The 13,031-nt window shown below is 43.5% G+C and overlaps 1 protein-coding gene across 1 annotated transcript in view; it reads right to left on the reverse strand.

Annotated features, from left to right (window-relative positions):
- TESPA1 (thymocyte expressed, positive selection associated 1) overlaps nucleotides 1–13,031 on the reverse strand; it is a gene marked incomplete at both ends in the record, with an annotated part of 30,408 nt that overhangs the window by 10,115 nt on the left and 7,262 nt on the right. Inside the window, 7 exons of the mRNA XM_082666729.1 lie at nucleotides 1,570–1,663; nucleotides 2,825–3,621; nucleotides 5,189–5,397; nucleotides 10,370–10,468; nucleotides 10,742–10,778; nucleotides 11,524–11,577; nucleotides 12,341–12,390. Coding sequence (XP_082522855.1) covers nucleotides 1,570–1,663; nucleotides 2,825–3,621; nucleotides 5,189–5,397; nucleotides 10,370–10,468; nucleotides 10,742–10,778; nucleotides 11,524–11,577; nucleotides 12,341–12,390 — 1,340 coding nt within the window. The remainder of the gene's footprint in view (nucleotides 1–1,569; nucleotides 1,664–2,824; nucleotides 3,622–5,188; nucleotides 5,398–10,369; nucleotides 10,469–10,741; nucleotides 10,779–11,523; nucleotides 11,578–12,340; nucleotides 12,391–13,031) is intronic.

Raw genomic sequence — 13,031 nt, forward strand, 5'->3', positions numbered from 1 at the left:
CCCATGATTACCTTTTCTAAAATCAGTAGCAGCAGCAACAGCAACGTCGTAACGGTTATTCCAGCATGGTGCATTACCTACACAAACTCTCTGTAAGGTTTCATGGGAGCAAACAAAGTTAAGTGAGCTTGGCAAGATTATTGAGCTAGCAGGAGGTAGGTCATTTGACTCCATATCTTAAATTTTTTCAACTACATATAGTAGATTGCTGTCTTCTGACATTTACCTCTTTTGTGAGTGACTGATACATACAAGCTACATATCTGGAGATGAAAGTTATGGGTAAGAGAGAACGTAGAGCGATTAGGACCCTAAACTCACAGATAATTAGAATTAAAGGAGTTAGAATCATAAAGACCTTTGTGACTCTGGACCAGTAACAATGAAATTTTGGTGTTAAACAAAAAGCTATTGGACTAGGAAGTGCAGTAAATAGTACTAAGACGTTCAAAATGGAGGGATCCCTAAGCAAGATGATTCATTTACTTAATTCAAGAAATATTTCAATTCTTCCTATCTTGGGAAAATCAGTATATCTGATGCCATATTCTCTGTGGTCCTAGCGGATAGGCAGTTGAAGTACCAGGAGATTAATTTCTGCTTAGTTTAAATAATAAATCTTTAGTCAAATTTTTCAAAAAATAAAGGAAAGCTCTGAAAGAGTTAATACTCGAAATTCATATCTAGGGGAAAGACATTTTAGCTGCAATAACTACCTACATGAGATTCATTGTCCTTCTTTGAGGAGAGAAGGAGAGCTATGTACATCAGATCCTAGCTGCAGAATGGAACTCAGAGCCTAAATGAACATACATGTGAGATACATTGAGGACTCTTGCCTAAGTCCTATGATTTGGGCTGATTAGAAAGTAGCTAAAAGCAGGTGCTGGGGTATAAATCTCCATGGTTGGTCTTCATCTGGTTGGTCTTCACCTGTTGCAAACTACAATGCTTCTCAAACTTCAATGTGCAAGTAAATCACCTAAGAATCTTAATAAAATTTGATCCATTAGGTCGGGGGTGGGGAAGGGCTGGGATTCCACATTTCTAACAAAATCCCAAATGATGCTAATACTGCTGATCTGCAGACTACATTTTGAATATTAAGGTTATACAGAATTTTCCCCCCGAGCAACAGTTCTCAGACTGTGATCACCAGACCAACAGCATTGACAACACTTGAGAATTTGTTAGAAATGCAAATTCCTAGGCCCTGTCCAGATCTATTCAATCAGAAACTCTGGGAGTTGGGACCCAGCCATCTGTAGTGTCACAAGCCCTCCAGGTGATTTTGATGCTGAAGTTTGAGAACCACTGATCTAGAAAAGTATTTATCCAGCCATAATAGAATTACACTAGGAGCTTTAAAACAAAAAAATTCAGTCCCTGGGCTCCACGCCATACCAATTAAATCAGAAGGCAGGATGTGGGACACTTCACTGTGAGTATTTTTAAAAATCTCCCCATGTGCTTACAATGTGCAGTGAGGTTTGAGAAACACACACACACACACACACGAGAGAGAGAGAGAGAGAGAGAGAGAGAGAGAGAGAGCTCCACTTCACTTACTTCCTGAGTCTTTGCCAGCAAAAGTCTGGTAGAGGTGGTGGTTTCTGGATCTGCTGGGCCAGTGGCTCTCTTCCTCCTCACTGTTGCTTTGCACCTGTAACCAAGATCCCGGCAGAACTCAGTCAGTGCCAGTGTTGGAGAAAAGTGCAGAATGGCAGATAGCTGTAAGGGGAAGAGGCTGAATGTACTTGAGAGACTTGGCCTCTTCTCTTGTGGTAGGAGCCTGGTAGTGAGGAAGGCAGGATCAGCTCTACATTCAATGAGAGGTGACATACATGCAAATGACACTGCAAATCATCATGGCTTCTCTTTGTGGCAAGGATCTGAGGGCTTTTCCTCGAGACTCTAGCACTTGATGGCAGTACTGTCCATAGACCCAGGCAAGAAGAATTCCAAGTTTTAGAGAGCTCATGGGATGAAGAGTTGGTGGACCTAGAGGGTGTGTCCACTTTGATCTTGTACTACCCCTTCTAGACCATGCTCTGGATACCCAGAATACCCCCAAATGCTATTCAAATGGCCCCAAGTCTGTTTCAGGGAAATGCATTGGCTTTGCCTCGTGTCTGTTCTCTCAAAGACCAGCCTTTCTCCTAGTGTATGCACTCCCAGGCCTGAGTGATGACTAATGGTGGTTATATGTGTGGGTAGGGGGTTTGTGGCATTTGTATATGCAGGCTGGGGTGTTCACATATGTATGTGCAAAATCCCTTATGGTGCAGGGCAGATCTGGCCATGGGAAGAGAAGGGGACAGGATGGGGAGGGTCTCTGCCCACGCTGCCATGTTCTAGCACTGAAGTCCTAAGAGTGAGAATTCTAGATTTGAACCTGAACTTCTAGGACTTTGCGGTTACATGCTTGTCAAGGTAGAAGAGAAGATTTTATTTAATCGTGTTTAGCCTAGTGTGTAACCTCTATCTGTACTCTTGTGTGGATCCCACAAATGACAGGGGCAGGTGTGCTTGATGAGAAACTTCAGTGAAGATCAGATTAGATAAGGAATTAGGAAAATAGTGCTAGAAACCTGGGCACTCTTAAGAAACCAGGCTCATTTCTTTTTCTCCCTCCTTGTATATTAACCCATTCCCAAAGGTTTCTGAATATAATTCAAGAATTGAAAAAATAAAACAAATAAATAAATAAATAAATAAGAATTGATATATCTGGCAAGGAAAAGGAGCCTGGATTTCCTTTACCCAAGGGAAGGAATCCACAGCCTTTCTCTGCCAGCCTCTCCCTCACTTTCAACCCACTCACCTCCAAGTCCAAAGTGTCCTGCAGCTGCTGGGTTAGAGATCGGTGCAGTTCTGTTCTCTCTTGGCCCTGTTTCCATTTCTGTTGGATGGTGGACAGGTCCAGTGATTTAACCTTCCTGCCCATGGGATTCTTCTGAAACAAACTCTTTCTTGCTCTGCTCTTTCTTTTCCAGAAGGTCTCATCCTTGGCTGAATGGGCTTCCTTACTGGTGGCTTGTAGACCCCACAGCTGTCTCTTTACCTGTGCAGGGTCTGTGCTCCACTGCAGATCTGCTCTGGGCAGAGAATGTGTGCAACAGGGGTTAGAATCCAGAGTTTCTGATGGTTCTTGCAATGTGGACATCCCCTGCTGTGTTTCCTCTTTAAAGCAGAGGGCACATGGACAGGAAGAAGTGGGCAGCTTTGTACCCCTGATGGGGGGCACAGGATCTCCCTGTGGGACTGGCCCAAACCCAGAGTCTTGCTGGAGGACCAACTTCTCTCCTCGCACTCTGTCCATCACTTCCCACACCACCTGGTCTAAACTGTTCCTTTTGGGGGTGTGGTCGGGTGGTGACAGCCTATCTCGTGGGCACGTGTACAGGCACATTTTGGAGATGGCTTTCCGGAGGCGCTCTCTGGGTGAGTGAGGTTCAGGTTCTGGGGCCAGAATCTTGATGGATGGCACATCAGTTGCGTTGCAATTCCAGAACATGTGGGATGGTGTGAACTTTTGGACAGGGGTCTTAGATACGTAGGAGTAGAGACAGAAGAAGGCATCGGCGGTGACGGCCAGTGTTTGCACTTGCTTAAACCTGCCTGAGTGCAAGGGTTGAAGATGGTGAGTCTAGGGGTCATCAGCAAATTACTTCTTGAATCTTTCCCTTCAATAGCCTTCCTAAAACCCAAAATTCAGAAAGAAGGTGCCATTTTCCCTACCAGCGTTTCTCCCATTTAGATTTCTGACACCCAGGATTCTCTTTCTTGACCTTCTTGACTTTTTGACTCCCTATCCCAAATAGTCCAAAACTTAATTCTATACGGGATGAAAAACTTTTCTGTATCTTGATTTAGCATATCCTTTCTGCTGTCAGTATACCATGGTCTCTATCACTGTGTTTGCCATAGATGACAAACATGACTAAAAAGGGCAAAACTAACATTATTTTCTTAGTAAGAAAACTTTAGGGTTATAGAAGTCTTCTTTGATAGCAGCAAATTTGAGGGATAGCAATTACTAGGCAATGGACAGGGGTAGAGAAATTTAGATGAACTGTATCATTTCTGCTAGACTTTGCTTCTCAAAGTGTGGCCAGTAGTCCAGTAGCATTGGCATTACTTGGGAATTTATTGCAAATACAGACTCTCAGACTGTAACCCACACATCTACAATATCCTTCAGTAATTCATACATACACCCATGTTGGAAAAGCACTGTGATAAACCATATATCCCTTAAACTGTAAGTGTCCTAAAGGCAAGAATCATGTTTCTCTTGCCTAGCTGCTGTTCTTCCAGAGTTTAACAACTAATTATGTACTTGGCACATAAAATAAATTCAATAAATCATCCTCAATCTTTAGTGTGCGTAAGAATCATCTAAAGTGCTTGTGCAAATACTCCAACTCAAAATCCTTGTTCCAGCAGGTGGAGCTCAGAAGCGTAGTTTTACCAAGTTTTTAAGTTGAATCTGTTGCAAAGAATCTGAAACAGCACTGTCAGAAACACTATGTTGGGGGGCTGTAAAACAATATAATTTCAAATATATTGTAACATATAGAATAAAATAGAGACTTTTATCCCTCATCCAGGTAGAGAAGCCCTTTCATATCTTTCCTTAGTATGGAATTGGGACAACTTAAATCATTGTTTCCCTAGACGTGGTCTAAGTATTATATATAAGAATCATCGGCGTGCTTACTTAACATAAATATTCCTGAGCCCTTCCTTCTCTGGAAGAAAAGCATATGACTATGAATGTTTTATTAACTCCTGCACAATTTAACATAATTAACAGAACCACTGCCCTAAATGGAAATGATTTTAATGTAGTGGCTATAAATGGGGAACATTCAATAATTCCAACTGAGAAATAGAAAATGGGGACAAGATTTAAAGACATTGTTCCTATTTGATTCAGCTAAAAGAGAGAAGATCTAAAGAAAGTAACAGTGATATGAGGTCTCTTGAAGACAATTTCTTCAAGAGAGAGAAGAAGTCAAAGTTCTCTATCTTCACTGAAGACAGCATAGGAAGAAACAGACACAAGAGACAAAGGGTCGAGTGAAGCTGACCAAGAGAAAGTAGTATTTAGAGCCACTGATCCCTGTTGTGAATGACTGCAGGCTGGGAGAGAAGCTGAGCATGTATCTGTGGTAACACTCACTGGCCAGCATGAGGCACGGGTCTTCCATCTCAATCCTCCGCACCTGGGACTTCAGGAAGAGCTGGAAATCAATGCCTTTGGCCTGAGACGGAGTGGTGAAAAATCGGGCAGGAATTCGAGAAGTGTCTTTGTGGTCCTCCTGGCCAAAGCCCAGACTGAAAAGGACATCTTCTGCATCTTCTTGCACCTTGTCCAGAATCTCTGAGATGCTGCAAAGAGGGGGTTTGGTAAACAAGCAAAGCTTTGAGACACAGGGTAATCCAGAGTTATCTAATAAAAGCGTCAGGAGACTGAGATACCTTTCTGGCCATTTCTCCATCTACCACTGTGACTGAGAAAAGCTTTCACTGCTCTGAATCTAAACTCTCTGTCTGAAATATGGGAATTACAATCTCGCCCTGGTTTAAAAATTGAACGAGATTCTGTCATGACTACAGTGATTACAGATGAATGAAAATTTGCTATGAGAGGGACCTGAAAAATCAAAAGCAGTCTAGGTGCAAAGAAACCTTGCAGTTGTGTTATTAACCTGTCAGTTCCCACTTGCACATACTGTGACACAGCTGGCTTTTGCCAAGCGCTTTGTAACTTGTAGCTTGTGCCAATGGCTGTGTGGAACACCCAGGCAATGAGTGGGTAAGGAACATAAAACTCATTTTATTCTCACCCTGAGGATAGAATTTTATCTATACAGGTATGCTCAAAACCTGATTTTGAGAAGTAGGCCCCTTTACAGCACAATTTCAGGACAGAAGTCCTGCATTACAGACCAAACACTTTCTCTCCGTCTCTGTCTCTCTCTCGGTATGGCACCAACATATGTCTACATCCAAAGCTTGGTAGCACCGAGCTGGGTGACACTAGAGCTCACCAATTATGTGCTCCAAACAACCATGTGGGTAGGGGAGCTGTGAATTATTGGAGGCTTTGACTAATCACTGTTACTCTCTTCAGAAAGGATGCTGGGCTTTTTGATCTAAATCGAGACCATCTTATTCAAGTAATAGCTGGATAATTCGAATACCTGGATCTATTCTCGTGCATTCCTCCTAACTGCCAATTTTTTTTTTTTTTTTTTTTTTATGGTACGCGGGCCTCTCATTGCTGTGGCCTCTCCCGTTGCGGAGCACAGGCTCCGGATGCGCCATGGTTCACGGGCCCAGCCGCTCCGCGGCATGTGGGATCCTCCCAGATCGGGGCACGACCCCGTGTCCCCTGCATCGGCAGGCGGACTCTCAACCACTGCGCCACCAGGGAAGCCCCTAACTGCCAATTTTATCTTCATGATCCTAAGTTTCCTTATCTGAATTGTGGGCATACGACTAGATCACCGAGGAGGGGGGAGATCAAGGTGGCAGAGAAGGAAGACGCTGAGTTCACCCACCCCAACGAACAGATCAAAAATACATCTCCATGAGGAGCAACTCTCGCTGAAAACACATTGGAGACTGATACACTCTTACACAGCCAAGGCTGTAAAGCAAGATCTACATGGAATTGGGTAGGAAGAGTAGAGAAACAGTCAGGTCAGGACCTGCATCCCTGCAAGAGGACACAGAGGAAGAGGGGGAATTACATGGGCTCTGAGATCCTCCCTGGGGAGTGGGCGGTTCAAACCACAAATTGGGCACCCCAGCCCTAGGGTCTGATGCTGGGCAGAGGAGTCCTATTAGCTGGCTTGAAAACCAGTGGGACTAACAGGAGGGCTGCAGGAACCCTAGACTCTGCTCGCAAAGAGAGCGCGCTCGCTCGCTGACTCCCTGAGACAAGGAGGAGGAAGCAGATTGAAAGTGCCTTGACTTTGGCCATCTTCCTGTGACCCACACGGGGCACCCACTCTAGTCCCTCTTGCTCCATGGTGCAGCTCTCCACTAGGGTGAAGGCTGCCATTACTGAGAAGAGCGTGTAGCTGTGGGCGATGGAGCTGGCTTGGACCTGGCGCTACATCTGAACCAGGCAATGGCAGCCATTACTGGCGCTCCCAGCAGAGGCAGATGGAGAGCGGTCTGGAACTCTGACTCGTGTGCCAGGACCGCTCCCCAATGGGCCCTTGCTTGCAGTGGGCACCTGCCCCAGCCCTTCTTGCTCCAGCCCTGCTCCCCTCTGGGGCGAAGGTACCAATGCTGGGATGCAGGAGAGCACACACTCAGAGGGAATGGAACCAGCTCAGACCTGACCCTCAGGAATTCTGCTCCAACAACTTAGGACACAGTCTTGCCCCGGATAGGGTGCTGTGAGCCACTGAGCACAGGAGAAGCCCTGGCTCACACCAGGCTCTGGCTCTAGCCCTTCCATCTCCAGCCACAGCTTCCACTAAGGTGACAGCTGCCAGCACACCTCGGGGGGGAGAGGTGACTTGTGTCCACTTCAGATCCGGTTATAAAGCTATAGTCATCAGAGCAGTTTGGTACGGGCACAAAAGCAGATATATAGATCAATGGAACAGAATAGAGAGCCCAGAAAAAAAACCATGCACTTATAGTGCATGAGTATACAATGGGGAAGCAAGAGTATCCAATGGGGAAAAGACTGTCTCTTTAATAAGTGGTGCTGGGAAATTGAAGAGCTACATGTAAAAGAATTCGAAAATTTTCTCACTCTGTATAAAAAAATAAACTCAAAATGGGTGAACACTGTTCCATAAGAACAGAAGTCATAAAACTCCTAGAAGAAAACACAAGCAGAACACTCTTTGACATAAATTGTAGCAATATTTTCTTGGATCTCTCTCATAAGGCAAAGGAAACAAAAGCTCAAATGGACAAATGGCACTTAATTAAACTTAAAGCCTTTTGCACAGTAAAGGAAATCACTGATAGAATGAAAAGACAACTTACTAAATGGGAGAAAATATTTTCAAATGATATGACTGATAATGGGTTGATATCCAAAATGTATAAATAGCTCATACGTCTCAATATCAAAAAACAAAGAACGTAATTAAAAAATGGGCAGAAGACCTCAATAGACATTTTCCCAAAGAAAACATACAGATGGCCAGTAGGCACATGAAAAGATGCTCAACATTGCTAATTATCAGAGAATTGGAAATCAAAACTACAATGAGGGGCTTCCCTGGTGGCGCAGTGGTTGAGAGTCCGCCTGCCGATGCAGGGGACACGGGTTCGTGCCCCGGTCCGGGATGATCCCACATGCCGCGGAGCAGCTGGGCCCGTGAGCCATGGCCGCAGAGCCTGTGCGTCCGGAGCCTGTGCTCCTCAACAGGAGAGGCCACAGCAGTACCTTTTTTTTTGCGTACCGCAAAAAAAAAAAAAAAAAAAAACTACAATGAGGTATCACCTCACACCAGTCAGAATGGCCATCATCAAAAAGTCTACAGGGCTTCCCTGGTGGCACAGTGGTTAAGAATCCGCCTGCCAATGCAGGGTACATGTGTTTGATCCCTGGTAGGGGAAGATCCCACATGCCGTGGAGCAACTAAGACCGTGCGCCAAAACTACCGAGCCTGCACTCTAGAGCCCAAGAGCCACAACTACTGAGCCCACATGCTGCAACTACTGAAGCCCACGCGCCTAGAGCCTGTGCTCCACAACAAGAGAAGCCACTGCAATGAGAAGCTTGCACACTGCAATGAAGAGTAGCCCCGCTCGCCGCAACTAGAGAAAGCCCACGTGCAGCAACAAAGACCCAACACAGCCAAAAATAAATTTAAAAAAAAAATGTGTACAAATAATAAATGCTGGAGAGGGTGTGGAACAAAGGGAACCCTCCTACACTGTTGGTGGGAATGTAAATTGGGAAGTCGCTATGCAGAACAGTATGGAGATTCCTCAAAAAAACCAAAAACAGAGTTACCATATGATCCAGCAATCCTACTCCTGGACACATATCCAGAAAAGATGAAAACTCTAACTTGAAAGATACATTCACTCTATTGTTCATAGCAGCACTATTTACAACAGCCAAGACATGGAAGCAACTTAAATGTCCATCAACAGATGAATGGATAAAGAAGATGTGGTATATATATATACAATGGAATATTGCTCAGCCATAAAAAAGAATGAACTAATGCCATTTACAGCAACATGGATAAATCTAGAAATGATCATACTAAGTGAAGTAAGTCAGACAGAGACAGATAACTATCACATGATATCACTTATATGTAGAATCTAAAAAAATGATTCCAATGAACTTATTTACAAAACAGAAATAGACTCACAGACATAGAAAACAAACTTAAGGTTACCAAAGGCGATAGCAGAGGATGGGGAGAGATAAATTAGGAGTTTGCAATTAACACATATACACTACGATATATAAAACAGTAAACAATAAGGACCTACTATGCAGCACAGGGAACTAGACTCAATATCTTGCAATAACCTATAATGGGAAAGAATCTGAAAAAGAATATATATATATATATATATATACACACACACATATATATGTGTATATATATATCTGAATCACTTTTCTGTACACCTGAAGCATTGTAAATCAAATATACTTCGAGAAAACTTTTCATGCAGATATTTGAGTCTCATCTCCAGAGATTCTGTGTTAACTGAACTGGGGTGTTGCCAGGGCTAAGGTTCAATAAAGACAAATCACTAAAGGTAGTTAAGAGCTAATAAGGTCTCAAGTTCAAACTCGGACTCCAAATTCCAAACAATTTTGATTATAGCACACTAGTTTTCATCACTTTCCATCTTGTTTTAAAGTTATTTGTGTGCGTATTTTGTTCACCCTATAGGCTTGGTGGGCTCCTGCGGGCAAACTCTTTGTCTGCTTCATCTTCAAATTCCACACAGTCATTGCCTGGCCTGCATTTGGGGGTACAAAATTATCTGAATGAATCAATGTTTTATTGCCTCAATCAACCAATCAATCAATCAATTAATACATTTATTGATTGTTTACTGAGTACTTATAAGTCCAGGAACTGTGATGGTACCGATACTACACCTCTTGGGGTACAAGGTTCAGGGGAGGAGACACCTGTATTTTACACACAGCATCCAGCTCTGAGCAGCAGATTCCTCTGCATCCCTGCTATTCTTGAAGCAGATATTGTTATGCTTGTCAAGTATGTGACTACATAAAAGCTCTAGCAGTATATCCCAGAAAAAAAACTGGCAACGGTTCTTAGTTCCATTCTCTTCTACCTCTCATCTTCCCCGCCCTTACACCCCTGCCAAACTTGGCACCTACCTTGAACTAGTCTTGTTGGTCCCACCAGTCATGCTACTGGAAGCCAAACTGCAGCCAAGATCCAGTAGCTGCCCAGGCCGGGCTGTCTCCAGGAAGCTCCTGCAGGGATCAACGCTGAAGTCATACTAATCTTGTGAGCAGTCTGCACCCTGGTTCCTAGACATGCCCTGCTGGGCACTGTCACTCCATGCTGGGGACCTTTGAACCATCTACTGTAAAAACTCAATCTATGGTCTCATTCTGAGTTGGAAATCTCACCCTCTATTGTGAATCTGCAGCTCTTTGTTTTTAATTTCTTGGACTCTGACACCCACCCCAGTTCAGTAGGTCCTGAAGGAGACATCGTTCAGCCTGGCTCAACCGAACACTTACCTGGAGAAGAGTTTGCTGTTGGCGGCCAACAGTGTGGCTGGACAAGGAACAGAAAGGCAAAGAAAAAGTTAGAAGGGAAAATGCAAATCACCTAGGCTGTCCCTCCAAGTTTAAAACTCAGCCCCCTCTGTTCCCCTCTGCCACTACTATAGGCCCCTGAATCCCATGAACTCTGTTCTTTATATAAGTATCTGAAGATTATCAAACACAGACCTGGACAAATATAGCAGAGAAAAACTGGCCCCGAGCCTCTGAACTTCTGAACCATGCCTGGTGTCCAGACAAGAGTTTCTCTGTCCTGAGGAGGACAGAGTCATTCAGGCACCCAGGCTAGTGTTCCTGCCTCACCACGTGAGTCTCTACGGGTCCCAGAGGACACTGGTAGGTTGCGGTACCTCCATCCTTTATCCCAGCCCTTATTTTCCTCCAATGGAGTCTCTCTCTTACACCCAGTACTCAGACTGCCTGGGGCTTCCTATACAGAAAACCATCTCAAAGATGTCTGGGCAGCCACTTTTATGGTGACTTTATATATTCAGGGGCCAAAGGAAAGCTCCAATGATGGACCAGTAGATGTCTTGATAGGCTGGTGAGGAAGTATTTCTGGGCATGTGACACTTTCTGAGTTTTCCATTAGATCATATGAGATGGCTCTTTCCCTGCAGATAAGACTCCAGGGATGGGCTGCTTCTTTCTGCAGTTCTCCCCTTCCATTCTATCCTTAATTCATCCAGTAGATGGTCTCTTCCGCAATTCCAACCTCAGAGAGCTGTGCCACTTACCTTCTGCTCCGAGGGTCAAGTCATCTTCAAAGCTGGTTCCATGGCTGGGGCACCCTGTCAGATAATAAGGCAAAGGCTGCAGAAAATCAGGCTTGGACTCACACGCACACACACAATCACACATTAGTATACACATCTACAACCACACAATTACATCATACATCCACATGTTTGAAAAACTACCCCAGCCACACAGATACTAACTCAGAAGTCACATTCATGTTTTGATTTAAAAAATCACGTAAAAACTCACCTATAACTAACCTGTCCCCTATATCACATAGTCACGTACACAGTCCTCTGCCAAAGAACGGGCACATGGGGGTATGCACTCACACATACACACACATATATAGACACACATTTTATTTTGAATTTTATTTTATTTATTTTTTTATACAGCAAGTTCTTATTCGTTATCCATTTAATACATATTAGTGTATATATGTCAATCCCAATCTCCCAATTCATCCCACCACCACACCCCCGTCACTTTTCCCCCTTGGTGTCCATACGTTTGTTCTCTACATCCACACATATTTTATAAAGCTCGTTTTCCATAGCAGTGGTTGTTAGCTGAGCAGCCACTAACAGAAGCTAACCTTTGAGGACTAGTCAGCCTGTGGGCTCTGACCCAACACTTACTCTATCCTCTGGGCCTCCTGGACTGTCTTATGACCACTAATAGGTGTTCTGTAGGCAGTGAAAAGATAGCATCTTACACACGCATACACACATGCACACACACACACACACACAGCCGTGTCACTGTCTAAGGTAGAGGAACAAGAGGAGAAAGAACAGAGCCTCTGCTTACCGTTGTGGATCGGCTGTCCTGCTTCCTCAAAAAACCCTTCTTCAAAGTATCTAAAAACCAAAAAGAATCTCATAGGTTTAAATCACTACATTTTCGAAAGGGCTTTTCTTCAAATATTTCCCACAAGTTCACGTAATTTTCCAATGAGAGTCAGTAGTATTTAAATTGCTTTTATGTTGAAGAAAATGGAGAGTGATGATTTGACTGACAAATCCATAGAGGTAGTCAGAAGGTGCTGTATTTTATTTTATTTTATTTTATTTATTTATTTTTTTGTTCATCACATTTATTCATTTTCATCCTAATTAATAATAAATATAATTAGTTAAAGCAGGAATAATGGATTTGAGATTTGTTAGATAATGGATTTGAGAGTTGTTAGAGATCTTGCCAACACAGAGACACACAACACAATTTCTTACATAAAATAATTTTACATCCCAAGGAAATTATCAGTATGACACACACACACACACACACACACACACACATATATATATATATATATACATAAAACTTCATAAACTGCCAAGGTGCTGTATTTTAGATTGTGCTGCCATTGTGCTGTAAACAGTGTCCCAAGTCAGTTTAGCAATGATTCTTCAGTAGCTAGGAAATAGGAAAGATACGGAAGCAAAACTGGAGAAATATATTTACAGAAGCAGGGGTCTGGGTGCCATAAACTTTCCAT

The sequence above is a fragment of the Grampus griseus genome (assembly GCF_964374135.1).
Source record: "Grampus griseus genome assembly, chromosome: 11".
NCBI classification, from domain to species: Eukaryota; Metazoa; Chordata; class Mammalia; order Artiodactyla; family Delphinidae; genus Grampus; species Grampus griseus.